General features: G+C 37.3%; 1 protein-coding gene across 2 annotated transcripts in view; it reads right to left on the bottom strand.

Moving 5' to 3' along the window:
• UTRN (utrophin) overlaps positions 1-13,572 on the bottom strand; it is a 573,765-nt gene that overhangs the window by 402,244 nt on the left and 157,949 nt on the right. For both annotated transcript variants that reach the window (XM_030809793.1, XM_030809794.1), the window contains exons 14-19: positions 13,386-13,487; positions 10,447-10,554; positions 9,985-10,164; positions 8,985-9,154; positions 4,819-4,942; positions 1,343-1,430 (exon numbers count right to left, since the gene is read on the bottom strand). In XM_030809793.1, the coding sequence (XP_030665653.1) occupies positions 1,343-1,430; positions 4,819-4,942; positions 8,985-9,154; positions 9,985-10,164; positions 10,447-10,554; positions 13,386-13,487 (772 nt within the window). The remainder of the gene's footprint in view (positions 1-1,342; positions 1,431-4,818; positions 4,943-8,984; positions 9,155-9,984; positions 10,165-10,446; positions 10,555-13,385; positions 13,488-13,572) is intronic.

Raw genomic sequence — 13,572 nt, 5'->3', positions numbered from 1 at the left:
TTGCATAATTTCAAAATAAATGGACATACACTGTCCACATGGTATACATTCCATATTTTGTGTGTATGTGTATATATCTATATATGTTTGTGTGTGTATATATGTTTCTGTGTGTTTGTTTGTGTGTGTGTGTGTGTGTGTGTGTATACACATATCCAGTATACATACTAAATAAATAAACATATTTGTTAAAGGCTGGAGGCAAAATAATCTAAGGTCAAAACAACATGAACAGTTGTTTTCCGGAGGGAGGAAGGTGACTAACCCAAAAGAGAAATTTCTGGAAAGGTGGAAATTTTCTACATAGTGATGTGTGTGTGTAGGTTACACAGGTTTATCTATTTGTCAAAACAGCACAGCTAAGTCATGTATTTCAATGTAAGTAAATTTTACTTCCAAGAAAACTGTAAAAATAGTAATAATTGAGAGGCTGAGGAACCAGTAAAGGTAGAGATAATTCAAGAATGGCAGAATGTTGTCAATTATTGAACTAGGTAACTGATAGAAGGAAGTTCATCATAGTATTCTATTTGCTTTTATATAGTTATATTTTTAATAACAAAAAGTCAAACAATAAAATATTAAATGCTACTGCTTTGAAGATTCTTGTCAAACTAATATTCCTAATTCTGTATAGGTATCTGTACAGGTGTGAAGGAGAGCTACAGCAGCCCTCCAAAGTGCTTACCATTATTAGACCAACGTACATGGAGTGCGAGAAATGTCTTTCAACATTTCTCTAGAACAAAGAGACATTCATATGCAAAACTGCACACCAAGAATATTAATCTTTAGCTTATTCTAAGTCACTGGGAGCTACAGTGAAAAAAAAAAGTCTTGGGAGCATTTAAAAATTTCATATATAAGTAACACCTTATCAAACTTAACTATAAAAATACTGTAGTAAACAAATATAATGCATTAAAAGTTATCAAAAATCAAATACCCTTAATGAATTTAATGTAACTTCATTTCCCAAATGTTGCCAAGTAAAGTTTTCTTTTGCCACCACCCTGCAAAACAAATTCCCAATATATAAACCCAAAGGATACAGTTTTAAAATATACTATGCTAGTGGGTTTTAACTGTTCTGCTAATCAGGGTGTCCAGCCCCGATCCCATATAAAATCAGAACAACTTTGCTTTAATCTGTTTTTTTATAATCAGCTTCGGAATAAAATTTCATTTTTAAAGATTCTGCTGCCTAAAAACATTTTTGAAAACCATTTATCTAGCCAAAAGAGGATTCGAGTATTAAAGCAAAATATTTAATAGGGCAAACTTTAATATTATTCGATGCCACCATCTGAAAAATATGGGGAAAAAAAATCAAGGATCTTACCTTTTCCCATTTGCTCCACAAGGATTTGCCCAGTTTGGTTTAATTCATCTGCTCTGGGGATTCTTTCTCTCTGTTCTTTTCCTAATGCCTGCAAATGAAATCCCAACATAAGAATATTGCAAACTTTCTTCTCAATATAATGTTGCTGTTTTAAATGTTTAAGTTTACTGTCCCTCCTACATTCTTTTTAAATCTGAAAAGGTAAATTCAAACGTAATCATAGCAACGAAAAAGCATTGGTTTCTTTTATAAGAAAAAAAAATGTACCTGATAATTATAAGCTCCTATCAGAAGGAAATAATTAAAATTATGTTTTAGATCCAGGATATCTATTCACATATATACCCTGAGTATGACACGCCATAAAAATAATGGTTTGAGTCAAAAGAATTGAATGTGTTATGACAGAAGTTGCTGAACAAAAATCAACTAACAAGAAAAAAGGATAGGCTGGGCATGGTGGCTCACACCTGTAATCCCAACACTTTGGAAGGCTGAGGGGGGTGGATCACTAGAGGTCAAGAGTTTGAGACCAGCCTGGCCAACATGGTGAAACCCCATCTCTACTAAAAATACAAAAATTAGCCAAGCGTGGTGCCGCATGCCTATAATCCCAGCTGCTCGGGAGGCTTAGGCATGAGAATTGCTTGAACTCGGGAGGCAGAGGTTGCAGTGAGCTGAGATCGCACCACTGCACTCTAGCCTGGGTAACAGAGCAAAACTCCCATCTCAAAAGAAAGAAAACAGGAAAAATGGATAGAAATATTTTGAGGCTCAGTATTATCTGTTTGCATTATGTTAAGTCTAGGGTTTAACGTAAACTTCAAGCACAATCATATTTCATATGTAATTCTTAAATAATGAAAATAGAAAATATGCTTTAGAACCCAAACCAAAGCATTTTGTTCTCTTTTTTTTTTTTTCTTTGAAGCAGGTTCTCACTCTGTCACCCAAGCTGGGGTACAGTGACACAATCATGGCCCACTGCAGCCTCAACCTCCTGGGCTCAAGGGATCCTCCCACGTCAGCCTCCCGAGTAGCTGGAGTTACAAGTGCAAGCTCATGCCCAGCAAATATTTTTTTTTTTTACTTTTTGTAGAGACAGGGGTCTCCCTATGGTGCCCAGGCTGGTCTCAAACTCCTGGGCTCAAGCAATCCTCCTGCCTTGTGCTGGAATTATGAGCGTAAGCCATGGCAAGCCCAGCCCGCATTTTGTTCTTTATGTTTGAGGAATGGCTCTTAATTTCATTATTTTTTTTATCTCTATAGTTTGATATTCCCAAGACAAAATTCTTTCCAGAACTAGTATGAATGAAGCAAGTAAAATCATGTATACACACACAAACACAAGTATATGTGCACACAACTCAGTATTTGAATTTTCTCCCATTCCTCCATCCCCAACTGATTATTTATATATTAACTATTCAAATAGTATCCATCATAACACAATCAAAACTTCTGTGCAACCCATATTACTTCAACCAGACAATCCAGAGAAGAAGCCCAATTCTAAATTCTTTACATCTAAGTGCTATCAAATAAATTCAGCTATCCTACTCTGATTTTCACAAAGTTTATTGTGACTAGGTAGAACAACCTTCTTACAGTCAAAGATCAAGGAATATTAGCAAGAGATTCTAAGAAACACCATTACTTGTGTCTAACTAAGGATCAATGTAAAAGTCACTATCAAACTGGAGAAAAAGGCAATTGTCTGCTTTTTACAATTTGATTTTTTGCTACCTCTTAAGATGGCAGGAGACTAGACTACGGATTCTCCACCCAGGTAATTCATCTGTTGGAACAAGATACTCCTTCACTAAATAACAATAATAATAATAATAATAAGTTGATCTTTCCTCAGTTTGCAAGAAAAATAAGGGATTAGAGTAATGCTGACATTTTCTTTGTTTTATATATTTTTTTCCAAATCTTTGGCATCTATTACTACTTGTCTGAAACAAAATAAATGAACTCTTAGATAAATATTAAATGAAACACAAAGGAACGCCAGTCATGCCTTACAGACTTTATCTCCCCAAATGTAGTGACAGTTTCTGCCAGTAAAATTGTTCCTGGCTCACAGGATAGACTTTAACTTATCAATATTTTGTGGGACTTGTTCCATGAAGATCACTGTTACTACTAAATTTTCTGCCACCTGAATGTCTTTGAGAATTGAGTGGTCAGTGATCATTAAAATCATCTATCCATCTTTCAGAACTGTGAGAAGCATATGAAATGATGTAACACAGGCCCCACTTCTGGCTTTCCCAACTCTCTGTGCAGAGAAGGCTCTGATAAAGGTGCTCCCAGCTCAACCAACTTCCCCATTCCCCCTGCCCACCCAGAATCATCACACTCCTCTTCCGTGAGCCACAAGAGCTTTACCAAGTGCTGAATAAAAAGGGTGCAATGGAAAATTATCTTCAATTTCTAAGCCCGCACAGGCAGACACATAAACAGGCAGACATATAAACAAACAACAGCATAAATGCAAGAAGGGTTTTCATGGAGATATGGCCAAAGCCACATGAAGTCAAAAGATTAATCACTGAACTCTTTCTAGTGAGGCTAAGGAAAGCCTCCTGGAGTGGGGACATTTCAACCACACAGAAAGGTGGGCTTAATGGAGGGTCATTATGGACAAAGAAAACAGCTCCCTGTGCTTGGTGTGCCCTAAGCCCTCTTGCAAGTTCGAGCTCAGACCACCTCACCCTCTGGATTTTGCGATTGTAGGGAAGACACCAACAATCCCAGCCTCATCTCAATTCCCATTTCACCCACCACTTTCCAACTTAAACCTTAGATATTTATGCACATCTTGTTTTTAAAATATCCTCCAAACTCTTTAAAATAAAACTCCACTGCTGATACAAAAACCATTGCAGACTTACACCAGGTGCCCAAATAGTTAATGCAGTAATGTGTAGGAGATGTATGAGCACCAAGGACAAAAAAGCTCTGCAAGCTCCCATCACACTCTTCAGAAACACACATAAGCATGGAAAGCAGCAGGGCTAAGATCCCACACCTTTTAATTGTATTTATTTTTTACAACTCTAAAGAAAATATATTGAAGACACTTTTTGATTTAAAATAGTTTGTTGTATTCCAAAGGCAAAACGTCTTCAGCATAATGTTAATATAAAGTCATAAATTATTAGATACCAGATTAAGGGTGATCTAAACTAACTAAAAAGTAGTACCACTAACTGGATCACCACAAGAAGTATTACTCACTGTACATCTCAATGATTGACAAAGAGGAAAAAAAACCCTCCTCCAAATAGGGATCTGATGACAGCTAGCATGAATGGATTCAAAATTAACTACAATGTACTAAAAGCTACCTTCTGCCTACATTTATTTTACAGGAGGCTTTTGAATTCCATAATGTCTTTATGCCAGCAGAAAATCCAGCGTGATGAACTATTTTATGCACTAGGATATATGTGGTTTATGTTTTTTACCTTCAACTTCTTTTTCATTTCGGAAGTGTCTTGCATTTTCATATACTCTTTTATCTCTGTGGTCTGAATGGCAGTTTTCGATTTCAAAATCCAGTTCAACAGCTCTGCACTTATAGCATCAAACCTGTTTGAAGATTCAGAGGTAACCATTTGTCATGTTTTCTTCTATTGTTTTACTTGACTCCAGAAACAGCAACTCAAATGCTTATCAGGAATATGTTTTTTTATCACTCCCCCAAAAACAGCAACCCAGAAATAGGGTAACCATGCAAAATAAGATCATATATTTACAATTAAAAGTATGAAAAGAGTAATAATATTACAGGGTTAATAAATAATTGAAGAAAATAATTAAATAATTTCCTGTTGTTGTTGTTTTTTCGAGATGGAGTCTCGCCCTGTTGCCCAGGCTTGAGTGCAATGGCAAGATCTCGGCTCACTGCAACCTCCGCCTCCTGGGTTCAAACGATTCTCCTGCCTCAGCCTCCCAAGTAGCTAGGATTATAGGTGCCCACTACCATGCCCAGCTAATTTTTGTATTTTTAGTAGAGACAGAGTTTCACCATGTTGGCCAGGCTGACCTCGTGATCCGCCTGCCTCGGCCTCCCAAAGTGCTGTGATTACAGTCATGACCCACCATGCTCAGCCTTAAACAAAAATTTTTTAAACTTTATATATTAAAACAATTTTTACCTTTATAAAGAATCACTTGTATTTTTATAAATGCTTGTAGATAATAAAAACCAGATTTGGTTAGATAATCGGCAAAGAACAAGTAGACATTACTAAACTTAACATCTTCTTTTGTTCAGTATGTAATGACTGAGACTTACTAAATGTCAGGCATTGGGCTGGGCTGAGCTCTTGATATGAAAGTGAACCAGATACAAATCTCAGCTCCCAAGGAGCTTCTAGTCTAGTCTGGTAAGCAATGGAAAGTAACAGGCAATAACAAAAGAATTTGCTAGGTGCTAATCCAGGAATTCACAGGAGTGGCTTCTAATCCAATTGGGGCATGGATGGCTTCCTAGAGAACAACAGCATTACACTGAGGAGTTTCCCTTGCCAAGGGAAAGCAAAGAAAGGGAAGATCACATTTTGCAAACTGCAAGTATTAGTTAGGCGTGTCTGGAATAATGAGTACTGAACTCACAAGGGAGGGACAATTGACGATGTGGCCAAGAATCACATGGACCAGCTACGGGAAGGCCCTGCAGGACACATTAAGGAGTTTGGACTTAACTCAAAGGCAGCTGAGAGCCAAGGGAGAGTTCTATGCATGGAACTGACATGATTCTATTTATCCTATTTATCCTTTAGTGTTCACCGAGGAGAAGGCATTAAAGAGAGACAAGAGCCGAGAACAGGCTGTGGAAGCAACGGGAGTCACAACTAAGATAGTAACAGTGGGAAGGAAGACGAAAGGACAGGTTTGAGAGGAGTTGAGAAGGTTGGTCAAAACCAAAGCAAGGAGGAACAAGAGGAGCCACGATCACTGATTGCTGGCCTTATACCCGGCCCCTTTCTAAGTGTTTTATGTCTATTATTAACTCAAGGAATCCTCACCAGCACCCTAAGAAGTATACACTATTATTATCCCCTTTAGAGATTAAGGCACTGCGCTCACAGAGGTTTTCAGTAACTCTCCCATGTAACAAAGCTAACAAAGGGTGAGGCTGGGATTCAAACCAAGACTGTCTGTCTTCTTACCTAGTACCCTCCCCACAGAGCTTCTTGGTACATTAAGCAGTGGCACAAGTCGTTACTGCTGATTCTTGTGAGAAACTTTGCTTAAAGTATTTCTGGTGAATTATGAATATTTTATCTTTTCATCAAGGTAGATTTTCCCTGTGATATGTGAGGGATTTTGTGATGCTCTAGATAAATATCTGGGGTCAAGGTATTGCTCAAACAGGGATACGTTCCTCTTGTCATCTTAACAGCAGCTTTCTATTTAAGATTTCAGAGAAGAGACAGCCATCTAAAAATCGCACGTTTACAATGACCTTGGAGAGTCAGTCAGCATCTGCTCTCAATATGGGCAAGAGTGACGCAGCGATCACAGGTCACAGGAACAGGTATCTACATTCTAGGAAATGACTGTCCCACTGTACCCTGAGCTGGTAAAAACCGCCACCACAGCAGCACCAGGGGAAGAGAAGTAGAAATGAGCCACCATTTTTTAAACATATATTTTAAACTAGGCATTAAGCAGTCATTTAAGGCCCTTGATTATTGGGGTAGTCCATTTTAAGTCCATTTAAGTCCATTTTAAGGCAAACTAATAGTGGTTTCTAGAGCAGATAGAAGATATAAAAGGGTCTGGAAACCATGTTAATAGGAATGGTTAAGGATCCCCTGCACTTTATGACAATAAAAACTGGGATATAAACACTATCTTCAAAGACTGAGGAGGTCACATATTGAAAAAGTGGCTCCATATCCCTCCAAAAGAGCTAGCACATGTAGGTAGACTTAGACGGGGCAGAATGTGAGCATAAAAATGACCTTTCTAATAATGAGATTTAACTGTAATGAATGGATGTATTCAAGCCTCTATTTGTCCAAGAATTCACTGAAGGAATGTCTGCCTCAGTCAAGTGATGGAGTCGATAACTGTAGTCCTCGCAGCTGGTTGCCCACACGACAGACACCCCCTCTCCATAATTCTTCCTTGCTGTTGGAGTCCCCAAAACACAACTACAGAGACTCGAAAGGCCAGATAGTTTCAACTTCCCATGCACCAGGGGATCAGGGAGAGCAGCGCAGGAGTCTGCTAATAAGACAAGGCTAAGGGTAAAAGCCTTAGAATGACAAGAATGACAAGAGACTGCAGATGGGGGTTTGCTGAACCACACCCTTCCATTAAAACAGACCTTCCCTACCTCCAGAACTTTTGTAATATGGGATCACCAATGATCTCATTGTTTAAGACACTTTGGGCACGGTATTCTCTTTCTTGCAGCACAATGTACCCTATACAATACAGTCGTGTTTAAGATTTCACAGTTACGTACTCTAGTCTTTGACAACCTTCTGTGCTTCCAAATGCACAAAGTCAGTATTGGAGAGACACACTGCCAGATATACCTGGCAGATAATATCCACTGAGGAAATGTGAGATCTATGCTCATATTAACATTAGGAGCATCTTTTTCCTGTGCTGTCTTGGCTCCAAAAGTAAAGGTTCCATAGCTGCTGCTTGCAACTCGGAGGTACACTGGTCCTACAAGGAGATGCTATTAAGAGGCAGAAACACAGACTTATTATCAAAATAAAAACCATCTGGTAATATTGGAATGCTGCTTTGTCTAACAAAAGCTAAGTTGGAGAAAGCATATAATTTTTATTCAGGCCCAAAATAATTGCCAATTTACCCAAGCATGAGATTCTACTGTAAGAGGGAGAGAATAACAGTACTACTCAAAGACTGTTTTGAGGATTACCTGCTGTAGTTATGTCAGGTACAGTACCTGCACACAGTATAGTTGAAGAGAATAGCTGACATCAATAAAAGCTCAATATATGTCAGCTGTGATTATTCTTCTTCTAGAGATCCTGAGTTTTCTTTTGAATCAATAAGACTAAAAGAAATATTTTATGACAAAGATGGATCTTTAAGCCAAATACAAAGAATATGTTAATTAATCTGACAAAGAAAATAACAAAGGAAACAACAAAACATGAAAAAGAATAAGGGAGAAAGGGGAGAAAAAAGGACACTAGAAATGAATTATTTCCCTGAATTAAGTACTTTTTAACGGTGAGAGGAGGAAAGAGATTCACCAAGAATACGGATGTCTACCTAAAGCAAAATTGTCAAGTTGTGACAGTGAAAGAAAGAATAAAAAGACAGTCATGGACAATCATATCCTTCCAAGGAGAATGACGGGAAAGAAAGAAAGAAAGGTTCAATCACAAAGTTCTCCCAATTGAACATAGGATAAAAACACAAAATCATCCAAGAAAATTTAGATGCTTAGCTAGCGCCAAATAGAATATTCAGAAGATAGGGGCAGCGAGTGGTTCAGTAGTTGACTTTTAATAATAATAATTATTATTATGTCTAGATTTGCCTATGATTAATGATTAGTACAAAATAGGTACCAAGTAGAAAATACAGTATGTGCAATATTAGATTAAACAATTTCTCTATCTCTTCTCACTTTTTCTTAACTTCAATATCCACATGGATCTGTCTCTTCTTTGGGGGAGGAGGAGGAGGCAGTTCCTGCTTAGATTTTTTTGTAGTTGCTTGTTCTCTTACACGAACAGTCTCCAAAAGGTCCTTCTGAGGAATCTGAGACATCCCCAGCTTTGCTACAGCCTGAGTCACCTGAAATAAAAGCCATCCAAAATTTCAATTTTTGTAACTGCTTCACTGAGATATAATTCACATGCTATAAAATTCTTTCTTTGAAATATATAACTTAATGGTTATTAGTACATTTATACTGTTGTATAATCATCCTCACACTCTGTCTTCAGAACATTTTATCACCCCAAAAAGCAATCTCATACCCATAAACCATCACTCCCCATTCCCCACTCCCACCAGTGGCAACCACGCATTTACTTTCTGTCTCTGTGGATTTTTTCCCTTGTGGACATTTCCTATGAATGGAATCATAGTGCATATAATCTTGCGATTGGCTTCTCATACTTAGCATAGTGTTTTCAAGATTCATCTATGTTGTAGCATGTGTCAATACTTCATTCTTTTGTATTATCAGATAATATTGTATGCATACACCACATTTTGTTTATCCATTCATCTGTGTATGGATATTTGAGTTGTTCCACTTTTTGGCTATTATAAATAATGCTGCTAAGAATATCTGTCTACAAACCAATGTTTTATGTTTGACTAATTCATTAAAATATTTTTAAGATTAATAAGATTACTTAAGATTGAAGATGTTAAGATTATTGGCTAAGTGTAATCAGTTACTATGAATTAAATTACAGGATATTAAGACAATCTATTACAACTTACTTTAGAAAACTGAAGGTGATTTTCACGTGTCAATTTTTCATCAGGTATAAGGAACCAACTTTTTAGTTTGTCTACTACTCTTTTATTTCAGACAAATTAAAACTAACCTGAACATTTAAACTTTAAATATTTACTTCGTGGCACAACATATGATCCAAATCAAAAAGTACCTGGTTGGAGGAATCTTCTAGTCTCTGAACCAAAGAATCCCATCTTTGAGTCAGTTCCTCTGAGTCACTGTTGATCTTCTTAGATGCCTTGGAATTATCAAGTAATTGTCCCACATCCTGGCCAATCTCACTCAGCTGATCTAATGTTTGACGCTTCATTTCCATGTCTTCCTTCAAAATCTAGTATTTCAGATATTTATTAGATGACTCTTTTTAACAGGACTTTATCTTTCCTTCCCCAGCCAAGAATTTTAAACATGTATATTTTATAGTAAAATGTACATGCTTTGCAGTTCACAATGCTAAAAGGTAAGACTCGTGGTTCCAGATTGTTACAGGGCAGCAGTCTAATGCTAGGTAATGAGCTGTAATCTGCATTCACTAAATTGTATTAACCATTAGCTATAAAACATTAAGGGATCATAGGCTTACAACACAGATGCTGACAACCCCATCACTTACAGCCAGACGTCGAACACTGACACTTAGTTCCTTTTGGTCTTTGAAGTTGCTTGTCTGGACTTTATTTAAAGCCTCTTCTTTTTCGGTTAACCAAGCTTTCAACAAGCACTACAAGTAATAACAAAAGTTGAACTTTATCTGCAGAATCATTTGGTAATTCAATTAAATCATGCATCCAAATGTCTAACTTTTATTTTATTAGAGGCTTCACCCTTACCTGGGGATAAGAAGGCCTTCAAACACCTAAGTCTGAGGGACAAATGACCCAGAAAGATACCTTTCTTTAAAATATTTTCCTTTTCAGATTTGTAACAGAACAATCTGACATTAGCCTCATACCCAGGGAATGAAACCTAATTTTCAAGGAGATAGGTGGAGGGAAAAGGGAAAATCCAACTACGTAAGTCTCCAAAGGAATTACATTTTAACTTTCTAGAGGCAGAAGAAAGCTCAGAGATTGTCTTGTCCCAGCACCTCATTTTAGAAAGGAAGGAAAGAGAAGTCAAGTTACATGTCCCAGATCACTTGGCTAGTTAATGGCAGAGCTGGGTCCAGGGTCCACACTCCAAAACCAATGGTCTTTCCATGGCATCATGTAGGAAATCCACACTAGCATTCAAGGTTCAACAGCAGTTATGATTAAAGGAGGGAGTCTGAAGATCGCCCAAAGCCCATATAAAGATTTTTAAACTTCATTGGCCAACAATGCATGTTTTCTAAGCAGAGGATATTCAATCATGTAGAGAGATAATCCTGAAGAAGGGATGGAAAACAACTGTAGCTACACTGTGATAATTTTTCCCAAAATGTAGCATTCAGGGCAGAAACCCTTTTCTATTTAGTAGGGAGGAAAAAAACTTGGTTCTGTATTTGCAATGGAATCAATTCTTTCTCAGTGATTTTATTTATCAATTAAATATTTAACAACTATTCCTTGCCTCTATATTTCACCCCCCAATGGATACTGTCCTCAATCTAGTGAGGCTGGTAAGATATGCACATAAATAATGACGCCACAAGACAGAACATGTAGATACTACACACACACACAAAAGGTGTAGTTAAAATGTCAGATCATTGTAGAACATGATGAAAGGTCAGTTTAAAAGCTAAAGTGATACAAGTGACTGAAATACTAGTACTCTATTTTTAAACTATTTTTTATCATCAAATTAAAATTATTTCCAAATTTGCAATTAGTTTACTGGATAGAAGAGTAACACGATGGTTTTCTCTAGCAATCGATGTCCTCTACTGCAATTATTACTATTACTATTATTTTTATTTTTTGAGACAGAGTCTCACTCTGTCACCCAGACTGGAGTGCAGTGGTGCCATCTCAGATCACTACAACCTCTGCCTCCTGGGTTCAAGCGATTCTCCTGCCTCCATAGCCTCCCGAGTGGCTGGGATTACAGGTGCCCACCACAGGCCTGGCTAATTTTTTGTATTTTTAGTAGAGACGGGTTTCACCATGTTGGTCTGACCTCAAGTGATCCGTGCGCCTCGGCCTCCCAAAGTGCTGGGATTACAAGCATGATCCACTGTGCCCAGCCTTTCTCCTGTCATTACTGAAGTAAAATTTTAACTATTCTATGAGACTTTTTGGCCTAAATATAAGGTTCACAATAAACGTAAATATTTATAAAATGAAATGTAAATATTTGTAAAGCGAAATGTAAACATTTCAGAAATCAGAATCAGGTCCCTTTTGTGATTCCTAAGAAGAAAAATATGACCACAGATTGAGGGAGGGGGAAGTAGTCATTAACAATTTATATTTGGACAAATTCTGCAACCTACTTTTTAAGATGTACTATCTGCCACCATATATAGTAAGCCACAAAACATCATACACTTGAGTTTTTTCCCCTGAAGAGAATATAGTTGCTTCTTATAGATGGAAATAAAATGCATTTAAAAGAATCAAAATGGACACTGAGAGATGTGGGAATAGAGTATTTGCTTTTTTTTTTTTTTTTTGAGAGAGAGTCTCACTCTTGTCTCCCAGGCTGGAGTGCAATGGCACTATCTCGGCTCACTGCAACCTCCTCCTCCCGGGTTCCAGCAATTCTCCTGCCTCAGCTTCCTGAGCAGCTGGGATTACAGGTACCCACCACCACGACTGGCTTATTTTTATATTTTTAGTGGAGACAGGGTTTCACTATGTTGGCCGGGCTAGTCTCGAACTCCTGGCTTCAAGTGATCCACCCGCCCAGCCTCCCAAAGTGCTGGGATTACAGGCGTGAGTCACCCTGCCTGGCCAGTATCTACTTATTTTTTAAAACCACAATTGCTTGGCATTTGGGGAGAAAAGTTTTGTATTTTGTTTCAATGGTTGCTTTTCTGGAAAGACAGAGAATGGGCAAAGAGCCACCACTCCTATTGAAAAATTAAGGTGGCAGCTTTTGTACAACAGGTTCATTCGCTGTGATGACAGTGAAAAAAATATGCAATTAACCCAGTGTTAAATCCAAGGTGTTGCTAAATAATATTTTCTCATTAATTTCAATACTTGTTAAAAATCAAGAAAAAATCTAGGGAATTAAAGTTCACAATATGTTGAGTGGATTCATTACTCATTATTTACTGAGCACAAACTATATGCTAGGCATTGTGTTGATACAAATTCAAATACATGACCCAACACAAATCCACTAATAACTATAATGTCAAATAAATCATGAAAATAGCATATCTAAGTACTAACATTCCAAGTAATTGAAAACAGGTCAAATTAATGGAGCCAAATGACATAATCTCTGTGAATAAGCTTCATGATAGATAGAAATTTGGATAGAAATTTGATCTTTAAAATAATTATTTATATATTTTCCTTTCAAAGAAAAGTAAACAAGGCAATTTTATTCTAATGTCACAATAAAAGATGGGTTACTTTTCACCATTTATTTTGCCCCTTATGGAAAACAGTTTCATACCTGTTCTTCCAATAATTCCTGCCACAATATATTGATTTCTTGTAACCTATTCCAGCGTTCTTCAGTCCAACGGCATACTGCTGTCCAGCGCTCACCAAGTTTCTAGAAAAAGGAGAAACCATCCTTTGTCAACACAGCCTTAAGAGAGTTATCACAATCCTTGAAGAAATTCACAATTTCCATTGTT

Source organism: Nomascus leucogenys, chromosome 3 (genome assembly GCF_006542625.1).
Source record: "Nomascus leucogenys isolate Asia chromosome 3, Asia_NLE_v1, whole genome shotgun sequence".
Taxonomy (NCBI): domain Eukaryota; kingdom Metazoa; phylum Chordata; class Mammalia; order Primates; family Hylobatidae; genus Nomascus; species Nomascus leucogenys.
The sequence above is the reverse complement of the archived record's forward strand: the minus strand, read 5'-3'. Positions and strand labels throughout refer to the sequence as shown.